The sequence below is a fragment of the Caretta caretta genome, chromosome 2 (genome assembly GCF_965140235.1).
Source record: "Caretta caretta isolate rCarCar2 chromosome 2, rCarCar1.hap1, whole genome shotgun sequence".
Lineage (NCBI taxonomy): Eukaryota > Metazoa > Chordata > Testudines > Cheloniidae > Caretta > Caretta caretta.
In genome coordinates, this window is record NC_134207.1 from 43,287,174 (window position 1) to 43,311,681 (window position 24,508).

The 24,508-nt window shown below is 45.7% G+C and overlaps 2 protein-coding genes across 4 annotated transcripts in view; both read right to left on the bottom strand.

The window, feature by feature from the left end:
* Positions 1 to 1,184, bottom strand: part of INTS8 (integrator complex subunit 8) — a 75,717-nt gene extending 74,533 nt beyond the window's left edge. For 2 of the 3 annotated variants that reach the window (XM_048841250.2, XM_048841249.2), the window contains exon 1: positions 932 to 1,184. In XM_048841250.2, coding sequence (XP_048697207.1) covers positions 932 to 1,061 — 130 coding nt within the window. In that variant the 5' untranslated portion in view covers positions 1,062 to 1,184. Of the gene's footprint in view, positions 1 to 361; positions 511 to 931 lie in introns of those variants that run through there. The other variant, XM_048841253.2, reaches the window with a different exon arrangement.
* Positions 1,185 to 7,965: 6,781 nt separating this feature from the next.
* LOC125631066 (neural-cadherin-like) overlaps positions 7,966 to 24,508 on the bottom strand; it is a 94,654-nt gene continuing 78,111 nt past the window's right edge. The window contains exons 23-34 of the mRNA XM_048837243.2: positions 23,419 to 23,696; positions 21,632 to 21,846; positions 21,086 to 21,213; positions 19,969 to 20,096; positions 19,709 to 19,832; positions 19,436 to 19,616; positions 16,832 to 16,998; positions 16,247 to 16,511; positions 15,228 to 15,408; positions 14,066 to 14,319; positions 11,424 to 11,578; positions 7,966 to 9,129 (exon numbers count right to left, since the gene is read on the bottom strand). Of these exons, the coding sequence (XP_048693200.2) occupies positions 8,728 to 9,129; positions 11,424 to 11,578; positions 14,066 to 14,319; positions 15,228 to 15,408; positions 16,247 to 16,511; positions 16,832 to 16,998; positions 19,436 to 19,616; positions 19,709 to 19,832; positions 19,969 to 20,096; positions 21,086 to 21,213; positions 21,632 to 21,846; positions 23,419 to 23,696 (2,478 nt within the window). The 3' untranslated portion in view covers positions 7,966 to 8,727. The remainder of the gene's footprint in view (positions 9,130 to 11,423; positions 11,579 to 14,065; positions 14,320 to 15,227; positions 15,409 to 16,246; positions 16,512 to 16,831; positions 16,999 to 19,435; positions 19,617 to 19,708; positions 19,833 to 19,968; positions 20,097 to 21,085; positions 21,214 to 21,631; positions 21,847 to 23,418; positions 23,697 to 24,508) is intronic.

A 24,508-nucleotide genomic window follows, 5' to 3' on the forward strand; every position in this document is an offset into this window, starting at 1 on the left:
CCATACTCTTAGTAGTCATTTTTATTGTCCTTTCCTGTACCTTTTCCAATTCTAATGATCTTTTTTGAGATGGAATGACCAGAACTGCAAGCTGTATTCAAGAAGTGGATGTAACATGGACACACGTAGTAGTATTATTAATATTTTCAGTCTTACCTGTCCCTTTCCTAGGGTTCCGAACATTGTAATAACTTTTCTGATGGCTGTTGTACATTGAGCAGATGTTTTCAGGGAATGAGTCACAATGACTCCAAGATCTCTTCCTTGAGAAGTAACAGCTAACTTAGACCCTATAATTTTATACGTACAATGTTTTCCAATGTGCATAACTTTGCATTTATCAACACTAAACACCACTTACCATTTTGTTGCCCAGTCACCCAGTTTTGTGGGATCCCTCTGTCACTTTTTACAGTTAAGCTATAGCCTTAACTATCCTAAGCAATTTGTAGGGTCTGCAAACTTCGCCACCTCGCTGTTTACCAAACCCCTTTTTCCATGTCATGTATGGATATGCTGAACAGAGAGACTGGGATAGTGGGACAGGAAGGACCCATCAAATTATGAAGGATCTGCTCTGCCACGAGCCACCTTAACAGAACAAGTCTAGTAGTTCAAAAATGACGCCAGACCATCAGCCCTGGAGAGCGAAGCCCGCAGACTAGCTAAGGTCAGAGGCCCCGAGGCCGCGTCAGCCGTTCTCTAGCCAGCGCGTCACAGCGGGGCACGAGCCGCCGCTCGCTGCCACGCGCCAGCTAGCCAGGGGCGCGCCCGCCGGAGCTCAGCTCCCGCGCGCGCCCAACGGCCGCCCCCGTCACTTCACGTGAGACGCAGAGCAACCCCCGCCGGCAGCGGCTCCCAAGGCATAGACCGCCCCAGGCCGGCAACCGGCCCCGCAGCACCCGGCCCCGCAGCACCCGCCGGTACTAACCAGGGCAGGGCTTCTGCAGGTGCGCCTCCAGCAGCGCCTCCTCCAGCAGGAACTCGAACCAGGAGGTCTGCGGCGGGGTGCAAGGCCGGCTGGAAGTGGCCGCTTCCCGGTCAGCGGCTTCGGCGCTCATGGTGCTGGCTCGGCTCAGCCCCGCGGCGGCGCGGTGACACCTGCGGGGAGAGGTGAACTCGCCTCGCGGCTCCCCCGCCTGTTCGCGGCCTCCCCTTTGGCCGCAGCGACCCCCGGCCCCACCCCTCAGGTTCCGAACCCGCACTGGTTGCCCCGCCCCCAGCCGAAGGCGCCTGACGTACCAAGATGGCCGCCGCTGAGGCTCCTCGCGGGGGAGGCTCCGCCCCATTCAGCATTTCTGGCCCCTCGGGGAGCAGCTGGGGGTCCTCCCCCTCAGCTCTCTCAGGGCAGGTCTACACTATGGCGGGGACCGACGCTGTGAGATCGATCCATCGGCAGTCGACATGAGACTCTTCATTCTTCCACCAGTAACTTTCTAGCCCTCAGGCTTGGGCGGGAGGGAGTGGGGAAGCTTTAGAAGGGGGGTGGCCAACGTAAGCCTGAGACGGAGCCAGCATTTACCAATGTACTTTGCCAAAGAGCCACAGTAATATGTCTGCAGCCCCCATCAGTTCCCACCCACTGGCAGCCTTGCAGCTCAGCCCTTCCCCCACTTCCCAGGCAGCTGTTTCATGGTCTGTAGGAAGCTCTGGAGGGGTGCTATGAGCAAGGGCATAGCAAGCTCAGGGGAGGGGGCAGGAAGGGATGGAGTGGGGGCAGGGCCTGTGGCAGAGCCAGGGGCTGAGCAGTGAGCAGTTCCTGGCACATTGGAAAGTTAGCGCCTGTAGCTCCAGTCCAGGAGTTGGTGCCTATACAATAGGGTTACCATATCTGACCATTCAAAAAAGAGGACACTCCACCTTGGGATGCTGTCAGGCCTGCCCACAGTCCACCCCTGCTCCTCCCACTCTCTGCCCCCACTCACCCCAGGTCCCGCCCCCTTCCAACTCAGCCCTGCCACTGCACCCCCTCCTCATCCCCTGGCCCGCCACTGGGTTGCTGCATCCCTCCTCGGTCCCCCACCCACTGCTCGCCTCCTCCCACCTGCCACTCACCTCCTCACTCCCCTGCCAGAAACCCCCAAGCCTGCCCCAAGAACCCCCGCTGGCTCGCCACTTGCCTCCTCCTCCCCCCCGGCCCACTGGCTCTCTCACCACTTGTCTCTTCAAGGTAGGGAGTCTCGGCGGTGCTTCTGGGGCGGCTCCCGGGAAGCATCTGGCAGGTCCCTCTGGCTCGTAGGGTCGGGTCGGGGGCAGGGCTTGCAGGCACTGGCAGCTGGCAGAGAGCTCTCCGCCCCCAACCAGACCCTACCCTAGGAGCCAGAGGGACCTGCCGGATGCTTCCCGGGAGCCGCCCCAGGTAAGTACTGCCAGGACTCCCCACCTGGCCCCTGGCAGATCCCTCTGGCTTGTCAGGTCGGGTGGTGGGGGGTGGAGAGCTCTCTGGGTGCTGCCGGTGCCTGCAAGCCCCGCTCCGCAGCTCTAGCAGCTCCCATCTAGGGTTACCATACCTCCCTGTTTTCCCGGATGTTTTTAGATATTTTAAAATTTCTCCCAGACAGCGATTTAAGAACTAAAAAACTGGACATGTCAGGGAAAATATGGATGTATGGTAACCCTACTATACAAGGAGCTGCATATTAACTTCTGAAGAGCCGCATGTGGCTCCAGAGCCACAGGTTGGCCACCCCTGCTTTAGAACAAATGCAGGGCCATAGCTCAACAACCAGAAACAGCAAATATAGAGGGCACCTGCATTAGTATAGCAAATGGCTTGGTTGTGGGACAATTTCAGGATGATTGAAGGCCACTGAACACATTGCCACAGCCCTGCTGTCTTTCCCTCGAGCTGGGGCACTGACTAATGAATGACTTTGGAAATGTTTCAGAGTAGCAGCCGTGTTAGTCTGTATTCGCAAAAAGAAAAAGAGTACTTGTGGCACCATAGAGACTAACAAATTTATTTGAGCATAAGCTTTCGTGAGCTACAGCTCACTTCATCGGATGCATGGAAATGTCATTGCAGCTGTAAGCAAGCAGCTCTCCACCTGTTTCATCTTACTGGCAGGCCTGCTTTTGTGAAAGCTTGGCAGAAAGGTAGCAGTAGGATGCAGGGGGTGATTATAGCAAAGCATATGGACAATAAGCCAAACGTATTTATTATTTGTAGTACATTAGCACTATGCACCCACTAAAAGCAGGGTGCCATTTTTGGCTAGGTACTGGTTCAACATCCTAAAGCACTGTAAGCTCTTTGCAGAGGAGGCCATTTAAATAAACCAAGACAAAGAGTGGGAGAGGAAATGGAGGTGAAACAACTGGCTCAAAGTCACAGAGCTGGGTAGTGACAGAGCAGAGAACAGAAGTCTGGTCTCCTAAAGCTCGTCTAGTGCCTTATGCACCAGGCCATGGTAAGAATGTATGTTTGTGCTTCACCCTTTTTGTTTCCTATAATGAGAAGCCCAAAATTTCTGCTTGTGAAATTGTGTATCTGAGCATTTTACTTTCTGTATCAAAAGATGAATGCATGAATCGGATCTTGATGCTAAGGTAAAACCTCTCACTCATCGGTCAGACCTCAAGAATATGGATGCAAAGAAGGAAGATTTTCATGGGCAGTAGTGATGTTTATAAAATAAAATGCACTTTTCCATTCCATAACCTCAGGCTTTGTTTGTACTAGACAAGTGGAGCAGTTTAAATTGATTTAAAAAATTGATCTAGACAAATCCATGCAAACCCCTAATGTAAGGGCATTAAAACTGTTTTGACCTTTGCTTATATTAATTTAGCAGTACATTACTCTTATTTCCTCTTCTAAAATATTTACCCTTTGTAACACTTTTAAACACATTAAATAATTATTCAGCCTTTCACAGGAGTGAAATGTTAGCTCCCAGGACCTGGCAATATTCCAGTGCAGGTATTTTCAGTGGTAGGTAGGGTTGCCAACTTCTAATTGCAGAAAACTAAATGCCCTTGCCCTGCCCTGCCCCTTCTCTGAGGCCCCCCATTCCCTCCCTCCATCACTTGCTTTCCTCCACCCTCTCACTTGCTCATTTGCACCAGGCAGACGTTTGCGGTGTGGGAGGGGGTGAGGGCTCTGGTCTGGGGCCAGGGATGAGGGGTTTGGGGTGCAGGAGGGGTCTCTGGGCTGGGGGCCACAGGGTTCAGAGTGCAGGAAAGGGTTCAGGGCTAGGGCAGGGGGTTGGGTGTGGGAGGGGGTGCAGGAGGAGGTTCAGAGCTAGGGCAGAGGGTTGGGGCACAGGAGGGGGCTTGGGGCGCAGGCTCTGGGCGACGCTGACATTAGGCGGCTCCTGGGAAGCAGTAGTATGTCCTTATGACTCCTAGGCAGATGGGGGGCCAGAGGGCTCTACACACCTCCCCTGCCTGCAGATGATGCCCCCGCAGCTCCCCTTGGCTGCAGTTCCCGGCCCATGGCTGCAGGTGGGGGCAGCGCACTGAGACCCCCAGCCACTTCTCTGCCTATGCGCCAGAGGGGCATGCTAGCCATTTCTCAGGAGCTGCGCGGAGGCAGGCATGGAGGCTGCCTGGCCCACTGGCACTACAGCCAACAGGACTTTTAGTGGCACAGTCAAAAACCAGCCTCCTGGCAACCCTAGGAGGTGAGCAATTCCTATCTTATTGAATTCCCATGACATTTATATAGAAATACATAAAACCCCTATATTAAAGAATGGTAGGGTTGCAAAGTCAAGCACTCAAAAATTAGGAAATGCCAGAACTAAGGTTTCCCATGCAACTTTAATTAGGGCCGTTGTGCATATATATTACTCTATAGTCTAATGACATGGTCGCATACTATTTTTTCCCTCAGGATACCTTATTCAATGTCCAGGATGAATGGTGCTTGTTGAATGAATTTGGGTTATGCAGCGAAGGAGTGTTGCCTATAGGATCCCTACTTCATTCGTTGCAGAAGATGGAAGTGTGTAGTGAATGAGGGAGAGGTTGCAGGAAGAGAAAAGATGGTCTCCTAGTTAAGACATTTGAATGTTGCTCTTAGGCAGGGATAGAATCCCACTCTCCTGCCACAGAGTTCCTCTGTGCTGCTGGGCAAGTTGCTTAAACCAAAATTTTTAAACAGATGGCCATAAACTGTATTCATTTTCTGGATGCTCAATGAGAGGCCCTGGGACTGGATTTGCAAGTGTTGAGTACTAACACCTGCAACTGAAGTCAATTGAAGCTGTGCTTCTAACATACAAAGTGCTATATAATACTACTGAGAAACCAGGCCCAGATGTGTCACATTTAGCAACATAGGGATCCTGTAGGGGGGAAAAATGTAATGAGACCAGTGATGAGCTGCCAAAATCTTAACAACCGGTTCCCTCCTCACCCCAAGAGGGGGTCGTGGCCCACCCCCGCCCCTGGGACTCCTGCCCCAACCAACCCCCTGCATTCCTTGACGCCCCCCCCCCTCCCCTGTCCCCTGACTGCCCCCAGAACTGGGCAGGAGGGTCTCGTGGGCCACCATAGTGGGTGCCTACCCTGCCCCTAAGAGCCAGAGGGACGTGCCGGGGGGCAAGGTGGGGAGTTTCGGCGTTGCTTACCTGGGGCAGCTCCCAGGAAGCATCCAGCAGGTCCCTCTGGCTCCTAGGGGCGGGGTAGCGTAGCTGGGGGGGAACAGGTGGAGGGGCCGCTCCCCCCACTGATCACTTCAAAAGTGGCACCTTAAGCACTGACTCCGTGGATGCTCCAGGGGTGGAGCACCCATGGTGAAAAGCAGCTCCCCATCCCATCCCTAGCTCACCTCCACTCCGCCTCCTCCCCTGAATGCACCACCCCGCTCTGCTTCTCCGCCCCGGCTTCCCACGAATCAGCTTTTTCACGCAGGAAGCCTGGGAGGGCTGAGAAGCAAGCAGTGGCTTCGCACTCAGGGCCGCGGAAGCGGAGGTGAGCTGGGGCAGGGAGCGGTTCCCCTACGCCCCGCCCCGGGTTACCTGCTGCGGTATGGGCGGCCCTCCTCGCACCTCCCCCTGCCCCAGCTCACCTCTGCTCCGCCTCCTTGGGCCTGAGTGCAAAGCTGCTGCTTGCTTCTCAGCCCTCCCAGGCTTCCCGCATGAACAGTTGATTCGCGGGAAGCTGGGGGGGGGGGGCAGAGAAGCAGAGCGGGGCGGCACATTCTCGGGAGGAGGTGGAGGTCAGGTGGGGCCAGGCACGGGGTGGGACAGGGAGCTGCCAGTGGGTGCTCTGCACCCACCAAATTTTCCCCATAAGTGCTCCAGCCCTGGAGCACCCACGGAGTCGGCGCCAAAGGCGCCACTTTTGGCCAGTTGTTAAATTTAGAAGCTGGGACAACTGGTTCTAAAAGGGCTTCTAAATTTAACAACCGGCTCCAGTGAACCGGTGCGAACTGGCTCCAGCTCACCATTGAATGAGACCTCTTATTAATCACACAAGGAATCAGTGTTAAGGTTTCTAGATAGCCTGAGCTGTAATTTCGTGATCTTGCACCTTTAATCTCTTGTAAATTAGATTTTGTATGCAATTTCTTATGTTTAAAAAAAAATTCCACTATTTTCAGCTATTTGCTAGACAGCTGAATATTATCTGCTAGCGGTAGAAACGTGCTGTACTCTGCTATATGTGAACTAATGAGACACAAGGCCCTTCTTCCTTCCATACCCACCTTCGTCTAGCATATGGAAGGAAGCAGCACAGTGCAGTGCTTTCACCATAAGACCCTTCTCTTCCAGTGGACCCTACTGTTCCATTGTACCTTCACTGATCCTAGGAAAAAAATATACTGCTAGCTACCTATAAACTTTCCTAAGCTATGCATGTATGTGTAGAACCAGTAAAAACACTGCCAGACTTTAGTTGCATTACAGATAACGCAGACTACTCTCAAACACGCTGGAGTCAGTAGTACACTGAACACCTGAAATTCATCTCTTCCTTGTTGAAGACGTAATGCACCAATATGATAAGCCTGACAATCTTTACTGAACTTCAAGTACAAAAGAGCGATAGGAGTGATAGAAATTTATATTCAATATCTACAGTATAATGTAACTGAATGTATTCAGTACAAGACTCAAGAAGCAGATAACCTTACTGACATTTTGAGGTTCAGTAGCTTTCATTTATAGCACAACATACATGTGTGTTCCAGGAGTATAAAATAGCTATTACAATTACTAGTTTCTTACAAAAAGGTAATACATTTATCTTTTAGTAAGTAGGGAAGAACTTTCATTATACCAAACATGACAATACATTGTATGGTTGCCATGATCAGTGACTTTGCATGAACAAATCAATATCTGTCCTTCACAAAGGAAAGAGTCATGGTTTGAGTTGCTATCCTGTTTTCTCTACTGCGTAGTACCTAGCTGATAAATATCAACATTTTAAATATGGTTTATATGAATTTAATTGTGCTAATTAAGTACATTTTTTATTCAGTTGACAGATTTTTTTCAGTGAAGTGTGTCTCAGAATATTTGTATTAGAACAATTACTGTATTTCTCAATACCTCCCTTATTTTAAACAGAGTATTCTCGCTGTAGCTCCACTTCTCATAGATCAGGCATGAACGTCAGGCACAGCGATGGAAGGTCTAATTTTAAAGCAGTATTTTATGGCTACACATCACATTTACATAGAATTGGCTAGACTAAAAATCAGGCTTTATGTATAGTGTTGTGGTATTAATGAAATCATTAAAAAGGAGTATAAAATAATTTAATACATTAGCTGATCCTCACACATCAACCCTATGAAGTGGGTATGGTCCCCAGTTTAGAGAGAGAAATCGCTTAATGTGACTTGCCCCCTGCCGCAGGAACTAGTGTCAAAGCCAGGATTAAAACTCAGGAGTTCCTGACACCAATCCCGTGTTCAAATCACCACTTCTCTCCAGAGGCTTATGGTAGCAGCTCACTTTAGCTATCACATTCAATTAGAGAGTGTGTGTGGAAGGGGAAGTTGGAAAATAAACAACTGACCTAGTACATTGTTTCTAACTTTGTTGATCATGCACTTAGGGAAGACGTGTTACTATGTAACATGTATAACTCTATTCTGCAAGCCAGTGAAGTGTATACATACTATACAGCAAGATGTTCTGATCTTCTTTCTGCTATCCCCAAGTGTTTACTTTGTTTGATCCCATCCCCAAAGGCCTTAAATTAAAGGTCTGGACAACGTTTATCAGAGTGTGTGTGCTGGGGGAGAGAAAGGAAATAAGAGAAGCGGACAACTATGAACAAAAGAAAAACAAAAACAATTTTTAAAAAATGTTTTATATTTAACATCTATAATTATAGTTGTGATTTTACAGTCTAAAATGTTTGCAATTTTATAAAAATCTTCCCACCAGTGTTCAGAATCACACTAAGACCAAGAAGAAAATAACTGAAGTATTTGCATACAGGATGTTTGTAATAATTCACTTTGGCCTACACAAAATAAAGTATTGCATAAAGCTATTCCTGTGCTATGAAAGTCCTACATTTTAAAGTATTCAAGAAAATTCACACATTAAAAAACCTTTAAATTTCTAACTTTAAATATCTATACAGTTCATACAAAAAGATTCTGTATTCAGTCACTTAAGGGAAAGGTGAGTGATTCATAAGAAATGCCTGACTCAATAAATAAGTTATTTATTTAACCAGTTAGAAACAGTTTAGCATCTTACACAAAACACTAAGTAGTTCATATTACAGCAATGTGTTGGGTTCTCACCTCTCCATTTAAAAGTGTTCATTTGAAAGTGCATAGAGTTCTTTAAGCTTGTCAAACTTTGATCCCCACTCATGGAGGTCATCATAGTTTAGATCTTCATCAACACTGGAGGAGTCTAAGGAACTAAGGCTCCCTGCCAGAGAATACTGCCCCTCTAAGCAGTAAAAGTGAATAGTGTCTGCTGGAAGACTACATAGATCATTGTCTGCATCGTATATTATTTGAGACACATATTCCTTGAAGTCTGAAATACTGGTGACTGCAGAATTTGAGTCCCTTTGATGTGAGTGTTTCGTAAATGGGTCTCTCTCTGGACAAGGATGTGTCTTGAAGGGTGGAGCAGTGGTTTCTGAGGAGAACTGGGGGATGCTTTGCAGGGGTTTCTTTAATTCATCTATATCATAAGCAGTCTGAAACACATTAATTAATGCAAACATTAAAGAGACGTACAACACAAAGCAAATGCCCTAAACAGCAAGCAATGGGCTTTTTTAAACTCACAAATGAAGCAGAGTATGGGAAGTTTTCACAGACTGAAGAAAAGAGAGGATCTGAAAAGGGATGACACCTTCAGATTAGACAAAATCTCTGTGAATACTGACAGTCTTTGGCCACAAACAAAAATCCGCCACGTGACGTGTGAATTCAGAAGAGTGGAAGGCAGATATGGCTGTAAATGGAACCTCCACTCCAAAGTCATTATATCAACTCATGAGATTTGACACAGCACACCTCATGTCAAGTCATAATGAAAAAGGTTCAAAGTTTTCCAAACCCCCAGACAATATTTACCCCAGGCCAGTATCTGGGATACCTGTAATCACCATTTTCCTTTTCAAAAGTGAAGTATTCAAATAGAGTAAAGATTTTTAGAGATACAAGGTGGGTGAGGTAATATCTTTTATTGGACCAACTTCTGTTGGTAAAAGAGACAAGTATGACAGCAAGCCCTACAAGACAAGGATGGTTTTGATGGACTATCCCCACCTGGTCCTCCACTGCTTGTAAGGATGGTGGCTGTGAGCGAGGGCTTGGAAGAAGGAGATACAAATGTCTACATAGGGATTAAGCCTAGAATAGCTATTCCACATTCTGGGAGCTGGGAGATGCAATTCCTAGCTCAGAGAGAGGTACACACACTAGTTCTGCTCAAATTAGCAAGCTAAAAATAGGAGTGTGGCTGTGGTGGCATGGGTGGCGGCTTGGTCTATCCACCTGAGCATGTACCTAGGATCTTGGATGGGGTTGTACTCTGGGGGATAGTCTGAGCTGCTGCCCACGCTGCTGTGGTGATACTGCTATTTTTAGTGCATTAGCTTAAGCAAAACCTTCAAAAATGTATTAACCTAAACCACAAAAAGCACTCTTCAGGCTTGTCTGCAAGGCGATTTAGCACATGGCAAGCTGGGGTGTGAATCGACAGTGCACTAGCCTGCTATGCATTAACTGACTGTGTGGACCTGTGACTGTACTAGAAGTTCCACAGTGACAGCAAGAGGTTAAAGCGCCCTATAGAACTTTCAGTGAGTGGAAGCAGGCCAGTAGTGCAGACAAGCTGTTCGTGTAGAACAGTGGTTCCCAAACTTGTTCCACCGCTTGTGCAGGGAAAGCCCCTGGCGGGCCATGCCGGTTTGTTTACCTGCCGCGTCCGCAGATTTGGCCGCTCGTGGCTCCCACTGGCCGTGGTTCGCTGCTCCAGGCCAATGGGAGCTGCTGGAAGCGGCGGCCAGTATGTCCCTCAGCCCGCGGCTTCCAGCAGCTCCCATTGGCCTGGAGCAGCGAACCACGGCCACTGGGAGCCGCGAGCAGCCAAATCTGCGGACGCGGCAGGTAAACAAACCGGCACGGCCCACGAGGGGCTTTCCCTGCACAAGCGGTGGAACAAGTTTGGGAACCACTGATGTACAATAAGTGAGTCCACGTAGGGAGTTAGTGTGGAATAGCTATTCCAGGCTTTAAATTATTCCCATAGTAATTTCTCACTATCTTCCCTGCTAATTCCACATGCAGACAAGCCCTAAGGTAATTTCAGGACCTCACAAGAAGCCTACAGAGGGCTGCTTGGGAAACTTGTATGCCCCACTGATCTATACACCTGAATGAATTGATCTATTTGAGCCAAAGAAATATTTTTCCTCTTTTAAAACATGAAGTAACCTGGATAGGGTCCAGCAAAAGGAGAAGAAAAAAGCAAGCTGAGCACACTTGTTATAATTCTTCTCAGACACTATCATAGAGAAGTCATAGCAAACAGATTTTGAAAAGTCCCAAAGTAAGAGTGAAGTAATTACTCCCATGATACTTTTGCCTACATAAATTCCTTGCTGTTGCTGTTATTGGGTAGTGTTCATCTGTGTGAGAGAAACAATTTCCTTATGTTCCCTTCTTTTTCACAAGTTGTTACATTAAGTGCAAGGTGCTTTAATACACAACAACCTTCCTCCAGGAGATTTAGATCTAAGATAAGACATGTCATTAGAGAAAATATAGGGGTGGGGGGGGTCAGGGAAGAAGAGGGTTATGTGAGCAAGATCATCTGGGTGCTTTAGTTAGTAGCGCATACCTCTTGAAAAGTTCCACACATTTTTTTGAAATTTCGTTTTCTTATTTTCTGAATATACTGTTTCTTTGACGGGAAAGCGAGAGAGCCATTTGGGTCTGGATTGCTGTGTGTTTAAAATATTGTTAAGATGCTGTACCATACCTGGTCATGTTCTCCCCCTCCTTCCTCATTATAATTGAAGACATTTTCTCTAACATCCTCCCAGCTTTCATGCTCTTCAGGAATGTGATAAACTCCTCCTTTCCGAAACCCTGATCTCCCCCACTGACTCCACACTGTGTAAGAGACTAACAGAGCTGGAACAAACAGATGCATATATGTTTATTATGTGGCCTCTACCCTCCTTTGAAATGTAATCACATTTGAAAACAACCTAAGAAAAATTAGTATTTAATATCCACATTCCCAGGTAAGAAATGCATTGTTTAAACCCCAGTATCCAATTAAACATAAGTACTCTCTCCAGGAAGGTAATGAATCATCTATATGTTACATCATAAACTTCATTAAAAGGGTATTTTACTTACCTACAGGAATCCATTAGGACATTTAAATAGAAGGCATTTTGGCCATTCTCTGGCCTTTCACCAATCCTGAGTAAATAAGATACCCAAAGTAAGTAAAACACTGTTTTAATGAAGATAACAAATGTAATATAATCATTTGAGTCATTACTTTTCTGAGATATGTACACTGTTTTAATTGTTAATATGGGGAGCTGACAATTTTATTAGGAGAGAGAAGCTAAGCAATCAGATTATAATAAAATTTAGTTTTTGTAGCACTTTTCATAGTCCTAAACACCATGGTTATCGCTGAATCCTCTTTAAAAGAAATGCTATCAGAGCATCAGTTTATGCCTGAACTCGAACCAGAAACAAGGAGAAGGGACATGTTATCTGAAGGAAGTACTTGTAGGGGTGCAGCACTGTATAAGAGCCCAGATCCTAGAACTTTAACCTTTGGCCATGGATACAATCAGGAAAAATAAAAAATGCAACTCTCTCCTTGTCCCTTTCAAAATGAGTGACGCGGAAGTGACAATAGTGCGTGGAAGTGTGGTGGCCACACAAAGCCACCAGCAAATTTAGGATTTTAACCACTAGGTGCCAGGGAATGAAACAGAGAGTGATGAGATACAACATGAAAGACTGGGGTTGGGTTGGGGGAAGAGACAGAAACGGCAAACAAGGAGGACCAAAAGTGAGGTGGCCCTATGACTACTCTAAACAGAACTTCATACATGAAATCTGAGCTCATTTCAAATAAGTCAATCAGGATCTACTCAGACATTTCTGTCCCAACTGCAGTTGTAGGAGGCATAATTCAAATGTTATTTTCAAGACTTATTCTCTAGTAACACATCAGCTGCTTTGTGCTGACAGGGTTTTTGGGTAACAGTTTGAGCCTGCAATAGGATGCCTCTCCCAGGATGTATCTACACTGCAATAAAAAACACCCACACCTGGCCCATGTCAGCTGACTTGGGCTTGCAGGGCTCAGGCTGCAGGGCTATAGACCTTCAGGCTTGGGCTGAAGCCTGGGCTCTGCGACCCTTTGAGGAGGTAGGGTCCCAGAGCCCAGGCTCCAGCCCGAGCCTGAAAATCTACACTGCAGTTTTATAGTCCTGCATCTGGAGCCCTGTGAGCCCAAGTCAGCTGACATGGGCCAGCTGCAGGTGTGTTATTACAGTGTAGACATACCCCACGATCCTGGCTGGGGTAGACCACAGCTTCCCCCTTTTCCTGTTTAAAAGAGAGCCTCCCACTATTTTCCTAACTCCTCCTGCAAAAAGCACACAAGGAGCCAAACATTTTTGTGCTTATTCACACCGGTCCAGATATTGAACAACCCCCACTGACTTCAATGTATTGATAGCAATGTAAATGAGCATACACTTTGACAACAGTCTGGACTAGAGCTAGTCAGGAGTTTTTCCAATGACTTCTCTTTTGGGGTCAGAAAATGCCAATTTGTCAAAACGGTAGCAGTTTTGAATCAGATCAGGAAGAAACCTGGGTTTCCCACATCCCCAATCAGTGTCCTAACCAGAGGGCTATTAGCTATTCTGGGTTTGGTGGGGGTCTCCTTCCTCCCCTGCCCCCCCAAATGTCAAAAGGCCTCAGTTTTGCCTCAATGTGGAACAGGAAAATATTTTCAATTTCAACATTTTTCATAGGACAGGAAAACCATTTCCCGCCAAGCCCTGGCTAATATTGGATAGGTTGACCATATAGCCATGTATGTATAATATAATCAAAGATCAACTAATCTGTACTGAAAGTATAAAATATATACAACTTTTATATTGATTGCTTCTCTTTCTGACCCATCCCTTGTATGTTGCTTGACTGCTTACATTGTAAGCTCTTTAGGGAAGGGTCTGTGCCTTCCTATGAATGTGAACAGTGCCTACCACATTGTAGGTGCTGCTGGAATACCAATAATGTGACGACAACAACATGAGAATTTGGGGCAGTTGAGGCTTGGAGGTGAAAATAGGTGCACATGCAGTCTTGGGCCTTCCAGCTTTGTGCACCTGGGGAAGCTTTAGAGGGGGGTGGAAGTGAATGGAGGGGGAATGTAGTTTTACTTGAACCAGTCCTGAAGCCAGTGAACTGCAATTATGTGATAATGACTTTCAGCTGTTACTATCCTAAGCTGAATTTGAACTGGTGACTCATAGCCAGGAGTAAAAGGCTCTCTCTCATAAGTGGCAGTGTCCTTGTTTCAATGGTGTAACACACAGTGTGAGAATAAATTAAAAGTATTTGCTTTCCTACCTAGAAAGACAAGGAGGCACATGCTGATTGCCAAGATGGAGCCAGAGCTGAGTCCAACTGGTTTTCCTGCTTTCACCTGGCTGATTTCACACCACTTTCCTTTATAGCCATCAGGACACTGGCAGACAAATTTGTCTTGGGAATGTGCTACACAGGTACCCCCATTCCTACAGTTCCAGAGTCCACAGGGTGTAGAGGTGCAGCGTTTAAGCCCTGTGAGACTATCCGTCACTTCTACTTTGCCAGTTGGGCACCTGAATGATGAAACCAACAGATTATTTTGGGTGATGGTGCTGACAGGAAGAGCATGCTTCTTTGCAAACGCTGTGCAATGAAAATTGTTCAGTAATTCCAGTTTGATACTTACACGTTTCTAAAACCAATAATAAAAGCTTTTAAAGAAAATAAAAGCCAAGAAGCACTCACGCCACATCACTACTATGAAATAGCTGTGAACTGAAAGGACGTTCTAGGTATTGCCCTGTAAACAGAAACTCCAGGTGTCCCCCTACTTTGCTTCATAACTCCTGTCTGTAGCATTGCCACAATGCCCAGAGAACAAGAAAATACACAAAAGATACCCCAGATTCCTCAAAGAGCTCTACTTCTTCCCCAAAGGAGGGAAACAGTCTGCTTCAAAACATGACCAACCCTAGCTGGAGAAGCAGGAAAGGTTCTTTCCCTCCACACATATTTGGAACCAGAGGGAGAATCTGGTAGCCCCCATTGACATCCAGAGAAAGAGGATGAGCAAGTTTGTTGCAGTGCTGCACACAGGCTTTGACTGGTTATTTGAACATTTTGGGAGGATGATCCTCATCCCCATCCTGGGACTGGTCCCTTTGGGGACTTAATCTGCCAGCAGCATGGAACAGGCTTGGTGCCCCTGTATTCCTCATCTTCCAACATGAAATTGGAAAGATAATGGAGGGGTAAAAACTCCTGTAAGAACACAAATCCTCCTCCTGGAAAACTGGGGAGTCAGAAAGCATGCCAGACTCCTTGCCATGCGGTTCCCAGGTAAGTATATGGGAGAGAACCCTGGAGCTTTCCCTTTAGAAGTGGACTGGATAGCGGCAATCTGCAGGGACTTAAGTAGAAAGAGAGAGGGTCGCAGATGATCATGTCCCACCCCCACAGGAAAAACAAAAGCTAAGTGTACCTGCATTCATGCCTTCTCCACAAGTCTACACAATGGAAAGGACTGTGACAGGGCTGATTGCGGCAAGCATTGGAATGACAGCCAATGGTGACGCCTTGCTGCTTCAGAATGAAGCTGAACTCTGTGCTTTTGCCATCCCCAAGAAGAGGCTGACCGTTCAGCCGGACATCACACATGCAACCTACATGAGCAGAAAAGCACAAAGACAGAAACATACAGTATTCCTCACAAATCCTCTCAAAGCACACTGCATTGTAAAGTTCTTTAAACATCTTTGAGGACTTGTTTCATTATCAAAACGATCACTGTTTGCATGCAAAATAGTCTGATCGCAGGATAAGAGTTAAGTAACGCAAACACTATTTTACTAGTGGTCAAGATGCCTTCTGACATGCGTGCCTGGGTTCTTGCTGGCTGGCCCTGCACAGCATTATAGCACTCCTTCAGCAGAGCTCAACAGAGTTGAAGCTGTAAAGTAGGTGGTTTGACTGGGGCTCTCCTCCCCCACCCTGCTGCAGGCTGAATAGGGAGTATGAGAGGAACCCAGATGCAAGTGACTGCTTTCTATTTTGCACAAAACTTGACAGACAGAGCTGCACCTCCATCCAGCCCAGCCATGGGGGCAGGGTAGTGAAGTTCTGTGCAGAACCTCCCACCTCACACCCTGCAGTAAATATTCTAATATGGATCCTCCCCTCCCCTCAGGCATGGGGGGGAAAAGGTTGGGACAATCTCAGTGTTGTTCTCCTCCCTCCAGGCCCAGAGAGCTGGGATTCGAACGCCACTAATTCTTGCTTTACTCTGCCAATGTCTACCGTGCAAAATATCAAAAATCCGATTTACATCAGTACTAGGGCATGATTTGGTGAACGGAGGGCAAGGCATTAGCTCTGAACTTCCAGCCAGAAGCCAGATCCTGCATTCCAGGGACACTCCAGCCTTCGATGGATATGTCTATGTGGGGCCTGGAGTCTCATTATTCCTGAACATGTCATTTCCATGGTTCATGTGTCACCTACCTTGGAAATCACTCTCTGAGTGGTTAGGAAAGCGGTTTCCTAGCACAATGCTTGCCAAGTCCATTTCGAACCATCTGTTCGCACCCACAAAGGAGGTCACTTCACGATCCCCTCCGCCATTATTAACACGCAAGGTAAACTCATTGTAATAGCGCTCCAGAGTCAGCAGAACCCACTGGCCGTTGTCTATGCGTAATGTGCTCAGTTTCAGATGCTGCTCTTTGTCCCCCAAATTGAAATTAACACCAAAATGTCCATCAACCACCTACGGGAACACAGGGGAAGAGACCTTTAATAACGTTCACACTTATACCAGGAATACATGTCCAAACATCGGAATATAAGCCACAAATTCTAGTCAGTGGGAAGTGTTCCCTGCATGGCCAAGCAGCACTGCGCTAGCTACATTTATTTCTAAGGAAAGACAGAACTTCCATGCATGAGAATCGTTACTCAAAGCGTCAAGCCCTGCCTTTCTTCTTTTGAGGAACAGGCACCTTTAAATATTCAGAAGAAGCTTCTTTTTGATCAGAGTGCAGTGGCACAAGTGAACACCACTGACAGAACAGCATTTGGATTGTTTACCTCCAATCTGATGTATTCACTCCCGTCTGCTGATGCCATGCTGAGAAGAGTGCTGAAGGAAACACGGGTGCGTACCATGAGCTGGACCTGGGTAATGTGGGCACTAAGAAATCTTTTCAGTTCATAATGAATCCAACTGTCCCTTCCAAATGCCCACTCCAGGAGAACTAAACATAACACATGGAAAATATAAATGTAACATCTTAATATTTGGCACTCACACAGACCTTACCTTTTGTACACACACAGAGCTCTGAAGAGATAAACTAACCCTCAAGATAAGGATTTTAGTTCAAAAGAAACTCTGGCCAAGGTGCTTCGGGTGTTGTGGAACACAAAGCTACACAGCTACACAGACTCTAAGCCACTCTCTCAAAAGTTAGAGCAGATAAAAATAGCAAGTATGGGAATACAGGAACTGGAGAGGGCATTATAGCACACAAAAAGCCAAAAGTGATCTAAAAAACAATTCTGAAACTTAAAAACGTCAGTGGGGTTTTTATTTTGTTTTAAAGCAAGGAAAGAGATAAGGGTGGACATCAGGGAGATGAGTTTCATGTTGCGAAACTTGTCACAGTGAAGACCCAAGCAGTGGGTGAGAGGGGAGGCAATGGTAGAATCCCTAAAATATGGGTGTATCACAGCACAGAACCTCGGCAAGGCAAGGCATAGGGAGGTGGTATCACATACAGCCAGGATTTACATCTTAAAAAGGTTATTAATAACTAATCTGGCACCTTTTAGCCAGCCACTGTTCTCATAGCAATGGAAGGTTCCCCCAAAAGGTATATTGTATCAGAATGGCTACTTTCTATTATATTCTTGGGTAGCTTTGTGATAATGGATTATTGCGGTTTGTGTTCTGCACATCTGTGAAGGAATGTCTGTGAATCAATGTGGCTGCACTTGTGAGCTGCTAGACCATATTTCCCTAGTTTGTCTATGAAAATGTCAGAGTGCGACTGTGTCAAAAGCCTTATTGAAAAGATATATCACTTCTACTCCTTCCCCTCATCTACTAGGCCAGTAACCCCGCCAAAGAAGGGAATTCAGTTGATGTGTCAAAATTTGTTCTTAACAAATTCATATTGGCTATTATCTATCACTTTATTATCCTCTAGATGCTTACAAATGGACTGTTTAATAATTTGTTCCAGTATCTTTCCAGGTATCGAAGTTAGACTGGTCGAAAATTCCCCAGGTCCTCTTTGTTTCCCATTTTAAAGATAGGTACTATGTTTGCTGTATGAATGGGGAATGCTGGAAGAGGTGGAGTGAGGATTGGGAAATACAAAGAACCCCTAGTGGGGGATAGGGTTGGAGAACTGTGGTATGGGGATAAAGGGGGAAGATACAGCCCCTGGCATTTTGGGGCAAATGGGGAATCCTGGTCTGGGGCACACAGTGCTGATGCCATGGAGGTCTGAGGGGGAATGGAAATGGGGGTGCACACAGAGTCCCTGATATGGGAGAAGAATGGGGGAAACTGGTAGAAGAAGAGAGGGAGATTGGAGGAAGGCAGACATCTAGCAGGAAAGAGATTGGGGGGATTGAAGGGAATCCCTGAACTAGAGGGGGATGGGAGGGTGGCACACGGAGAGCTTGGGGGGCGGGGCGGGAAATGGAGAGATGCAAGGAGCCCTTGGTGTGTACAATAAGCTCATCCTACACAAGCTATGAAGAGTGCGATCCCCATAATATACTTCACATAGACCTAGTAGAGAGAGCACAGCACAATTACTCACCCTACAGTAGCTGTGGTTCTTCAAGACATGCTGCCAACAGCAATTCCACTCAGTGTGTGCTCCCCAAGCTCATGAGATCAGATTCTTTTGAACAGCATTATTTGTTGGGGCTGCACTGGCGGCCCCAGCAATCTTGTCCCTTGCCACAGCTGAGTGCACAGGGGACAGTGGCTGAAACCCACGCTCAGTTCCTTTACAGTGAGAACCCCATAAGAAGAGAGCTCTGATTAGCACCCAGTGGGAGTGTGGGTCATGGCACCTGTGTGGACAACATCCTGAAGAACCAGTTACTGGAGAGCAGTGACCATTCTTTCTTCAAGTGATTGTTCACCTAGATTCCATTCTTGGTAACTAACTTGGACTTTCCCCAGATCACATGGGAAGTGTGGCAGCACAGGCAGATTGAACCTGCGTCTCCAAGATAGTGACTTAACTCCTGTGTCATCCTTCCTCTCGCCTATAGCCACCAAGGATGCTGAAAGGTGCAGTATTAGCTGAACTTCGTTTTAGAACAAGAATCAGAACCAAGCTTGAAAGAAATGGGGGCATGAGCCACAGAAAAACCCTGCAAATCCTCCCATCTCTCATTCCCAGTCAGATGTTGCTCACAGAATGAAACCACAAAAGAGGTAAATGAAGTCCTGCTAAGACTCTCATTGTGACACTTCCTTTGTGCAACAAGTGAACATAAGTACTTCAGTATCTGCAAGTCCAAACCTTTCACAGAGCAAGGCATTGCATTACTTAGCTACTGGCTCCAACCGACTGCTATCAAATTAAACAAATTCTGTACCATGGTATATCTACTGCCTATTCCCAAAGATTCCCATGCTTCATTTCTCTCCAACACTAACTGTACCTTTGTCACATTTTGATCCAGCATATCCAGGGTAACAGCCACAATTAAAAGAGCCCCATTCACCAATGCATTTGCCATGAATACCACAGGAGAGGGCCCCAGCTCTGAGACATATTTCATCAGTCATAGTACAGCCTGGCTCAGTGTTTAAGGACTCTGCAGGGTGCTCCAAATCATAGACCTAGAAAGGAGGGGAGGGGGAGGGAAAAACACCACCTTAGGCAGCTGCAGTTAAAAATATTGCCCCAAAGAACTATTTCCTGACACTTTTACCTTGCTGTCAATGATGACATTCCGTATACAGCCAACAAACCCTTTGAAGTGCTTTTGTGAATTACGGTATGGCAAGGCCTTCTTAACTCCACCCAGCTGTAAGGGTTGGTGAACATTGAGGAACCTGCCAGCATTTGCAGTGGGGAGGAGGGGAAAAAAAGGAAAGAATTAGTAGCAGTCAACCTAGATTAACAGTAACTTGGTGTTTTTCCTTTTCTTTCTTGGTTCTTTTGTGGTTGTGTCATCTGTTTTGTTTTTACCTCTCATTTCCTGGAGTCTCTTCTGAAATTTCACAGGCAGACGGATCCATCTGGGAGATTTCCTTAAGGATGCCATCGTCATCTTTAACTGAAACGTTTACGCAGTGGTCAAGGATCAGCTGCACTTTCTAGAGTGGAAAATGCGTTACATTAAAGATCAAATTGTTTTTTAATTTCAGATTTTTCACCACCTACACAACAGGCCAGTGCCATTAACTACAAGTTAAAATTCAGGAAAAATGTATTAACATAATAACGAGTTTTTACCTGCAGAGCTCAGAGGTGAGTAATTATACATTAGCATTCCTATTCTATGGATCAGTGGTTCTCAAACTTTTGTACTGATGACCCCTTTCACATCGCAAGCCTCTGAGTGCAACCCCCCCCTTATAATTTAAAAACACTTTAAAATATATTTAACACCATTATAAATGCTGGAGGCAAAGCGGGGTTTGGGGTGGAAGCTGACAGCTCGCGACCCCCCCATGTAATAACCTCGTGACCCCCTGAGGGGTCCTGACCCCCAGTTTGAGAACCCCTGCTATAGATGAAGAACCAGACACAGAAGTTTTGATTCTCCCCTGTGCCCAAACAGAGCTGTGGGTACAGTAAAAAGCAGAGGCTGATCAAGACTCCAGGAGTTTCAGCCAACTGGTCATTGGTCCCTCCCTCTCCTCTCTCAGGTTCCAGCACAGATGGCGGTGGAGTCATCTCCACCAGCTTCAGAACAGCAGAGATTACCATAGTATTGAAGAATTTCTTCTGTGCAATCTCCAGCCTCTTTAGCTTCACTTTACTCTGTGTAAGTGGCATAATTGAAATTGGTGGATCAGAGTCCAGCCCAGAGCAATGAAGGAATTTGCCCCAGGTCACTCCAGCAAGTCAGGAATGGAATATGACTGATCAGATTACCCCAGCCCTGTGGTATAATCACTAGACAATGCTGCCTCCCTGAAAAAAAGGATGGGAGACAAAGCTGAAAGTCTGGAATGCCTGCTGAAGCTGATGCCATGGCCATTGGGGGTGGGGTAGGGGACATTATTCTAAAAGCAGGAATCTTATCTTGAAATGATATCCAGATGAACCAAAGGCTTTAAAGGATTGTTTTTATACTTGCCTTTCCATCACTTATGATTTTTATATTATGCCAGTGGCGATCTGCAACATTAACTTTCTGAGACAACTGCAGGAAGAGTACCCCAGAGCCATGACTCAGAGTCAGGGATGGGACACTGTCAGAAAGCTCTGGAAAAGAAACAGTTATTGAAGAAGCCTTCTCCTGTCCAAAAGTCAACCACATAAGTATTAAAATCCACATGAACTAAAAACTACCAATTCAGTTTCAGTTTAAGGAGTTTTTTAGTCTGGGAATGAGATGCAGATTGGTGCTGTCCCAGATATCATGAGTCTTTCTAAACTGCATTTTTTCACTAGCATTAAAACCACTTAGCCTGCAGGGCAAGGGATAACAGTACATAGAATGAACCTGAAGTGCTGGTAAGTTGTTTTGAATGCTCCTCGTTTGCCAAGAAAATTTTTTAATGCTTTTTTCTCTTTTTTAAGAGACAAAGAAAGTACAAGACAGTAAATAAAAACCTGAGTTGTACATGCATGCATGCATGCATGCACTCATGCAGAAAGTGAACCTGTTAAAGATTTTAACCTAAAGCAATGAAGTCTTCCACTTCTCCAGGATGAACATGTGCTAGTGGTCCATTGTACAACAGAAGGCCATCAGCCACGTCAGTAATAAATTCCAATGAGATACGGCTCTCAAAGCAAGGCTTGATGGGAGGGAACCAGGCATAACCATGCCCTCTGAAGGTACGTTTTGTTTGCTGGCACTCAGGCCCATCAAAAGTTGCAGGGCATTTACAGCTATAAGAGTAAAGAAAAACTTTAATTTGTTTTTTCTCCATGCTGAAAACTCAGAATATAACCCTTAAAGAAATGATCCTTAATATACAGCACAAACCATGCTAACTCACATTAATGAGTGGGGGACACACTGCAGATCACCACGTGGAGAACAAAACAAGTGAATAATCACAATCAAAGCTTATGCATCAAACTGTGCTTAGTTCATTTATTTTTACAAGCACACTTTAGCTTTAAGTAATACTTCATGTTATGTACATAAAGGATTTTTTGTGAAAAAATAGTTAAACCATCGTAATATATAAGACCTCACTATACCCTCCTGTTATTAACTCTTTAATATCACTCAGAGGGAGAGAGAGAGGATATCTTGCTAGTTATCGGATTTGTGGATTATTGTGTATATATTAGTGTAGTACCTCAAATCTGCTGGATGCTATACACACAGGATGAGAATCCCTTCTCTCAAAAGCTTACAATCTAAACAGGCAAAACAGATGAATGAAGCAGGGAAAGGGATACAACTTACAAGCCACTAGGGTGATGGCAGGTTCACTGTTTTGAAATATTTAATTATATCTGCTTTATTTATATTACAAAAACAGATGTGAAGAGCTTTTTTTTCCATGGAGGCTCAAGAGATTTCAATAGGAATAGTAGGAATACAGATAGTGGAAGGGTTGTTAATGGGAAAGAAGTATAATGGAAGAGAGGAAGATTGGGCATCTGTTGTACTATTCAGTTCCTATACTCTACAGTACCTGAAGAGACAGGTGGGGCAAAGGGCAAACCCCTACAAATGACAACAAAGGAATGAGGTGGGGAAGGATCTACCCATGGTCCAAGTCTCTGATATGAGTGAATGATAACGGCAGGAGGCTGTGAAAAGACTATGTTCCTCTGTAGCAAGATTGTTCTATGTTTAATACATTTGAGCAGCATATTGGCACTGGATGTGGGCTTTACCATGGACAGGGTCTCTGCACGTTCAGTTAGATGCCTTGATTTGCACTGTCACGCAGAGGGAGAGAGAACTATTGGGCAGCTGCTGTTGCCTTTCCACCACAGAGATAGCTAAATGTAAGTGAGGGGTGATATAAATCTGCACACACACTTTGGGATCAAGGTATGCGTGTGTATTACTGTTTCCTCCATGTTTGACATTATTGTCCATGTTTTACAATATGCTGGGTATTAAAGTTTAGTAATTAAAAGAAAATAACATGGAAAGCGAGGAGTTTGTGCCTGTGGGAGAGTCTGTAAGTGACATGCTGTGGTACTGGTTGAAGTGACTGACTAATAAAATGCATCTAGATTGCACAAACATGAGCTTCTCAGACCTTCAAGTTAAGGGAGGCCAGTGCAACTTGCATGCTTTCTGCCTTTTGAGGATGATGATGATCCTAAGTAGCCATCAGCAAGGTGAGAAATCTGTTCGCAAGAACAAAATCAATTATATCCAGCCAGATCTGCCTTTTGAGAAGTGATGAATGTTAATTTGCTCCTCTGAGCCCCTTTCTCACCCATTTTGAGTTAGAAGAAGTTCTGAGCAGCATGAAAAGTTTTACTAACCTGTTGCCCAAGTCAGTGTCTATACACGTGCCACCATTGAGACATGGGTTTGTCCGGTATGAGGAGCAGAAGAGATGCTGGCTTTCTCTAGCTGCACAGGTGCACTGGGCACTAGTCAGGACCGTCACAGATGCCAGTGAGACACTTCCAGCAGTAATTATTGTGGGGACATGACTATAATTGTACCTGCTGACACATCCAGTGCTATGAGTGCAGTTTGCACTCACACACTCATCTGTGCCAATCTGGGTGATCCTTATATCCAAGATGATTTCCAGCTGGAAAAGAAAGTTAGTTTTATTAATCTGCCTTTTCCCGTGGGAAGAAGCTTCATGCTGAAGACAGTATGAGAATCACAGCTGTGGGAAACCAAAGTCTTATTTATCCACAGAACAGGTGGAGCCTGAGCAGTAGCAGCGTGAGTGTGCCTGCCGGTGCGCCATTAACCTGCCTACAGACCCCACCACTCGCCATGAAAGGGTAGCTTCATTGTAGTATCCATTCAGTCCCCTGCTTCCTTACTGGGACTGCTTTAACTTGCACTGATTGAGAATTTATTAAATAATTTGTGAAGAATTTCACTTTTTTTTTTTTTTTTGAGCCGAGTAATTTTATTCAGCTCTGATAACAAAAGATCCCAAATTCTCTCTCTCTCTTTGCACCCTGGACACTTGCTCTCTAAAATCAGACTGAGATGAAGTAGTTGTAAAGGGCAACAACAGTAAATAGCCTGATAGCAAGAGGTTCCAGTCCATGTTGCATTGCCAAAGCGCATCCTCCCAATGTATCAAGTCACTTAGCTGCTTATTAGATTTTATTTGAAGGAGTGATTTGGTGTGTTTAATTTTCAGCTCACATTTTTCTCTGAAGGGAAAAGGTTATTTTACCACTCTGCTTTCTTATTGTAGAAAGATGGATCTTTTGACTGAGTAATTTTGTGCATTCTAGTTACGGAACATTTCAATACATGGGCTGAGGAAATAAAGCAGAACACCAAGAACTGTGTGCATAAAAAACCAACCATATGCATCACTTATGGAGGATTTCATAGTCTCTGTAGAAGATACGTGTTCTGAGACACATACTCCTA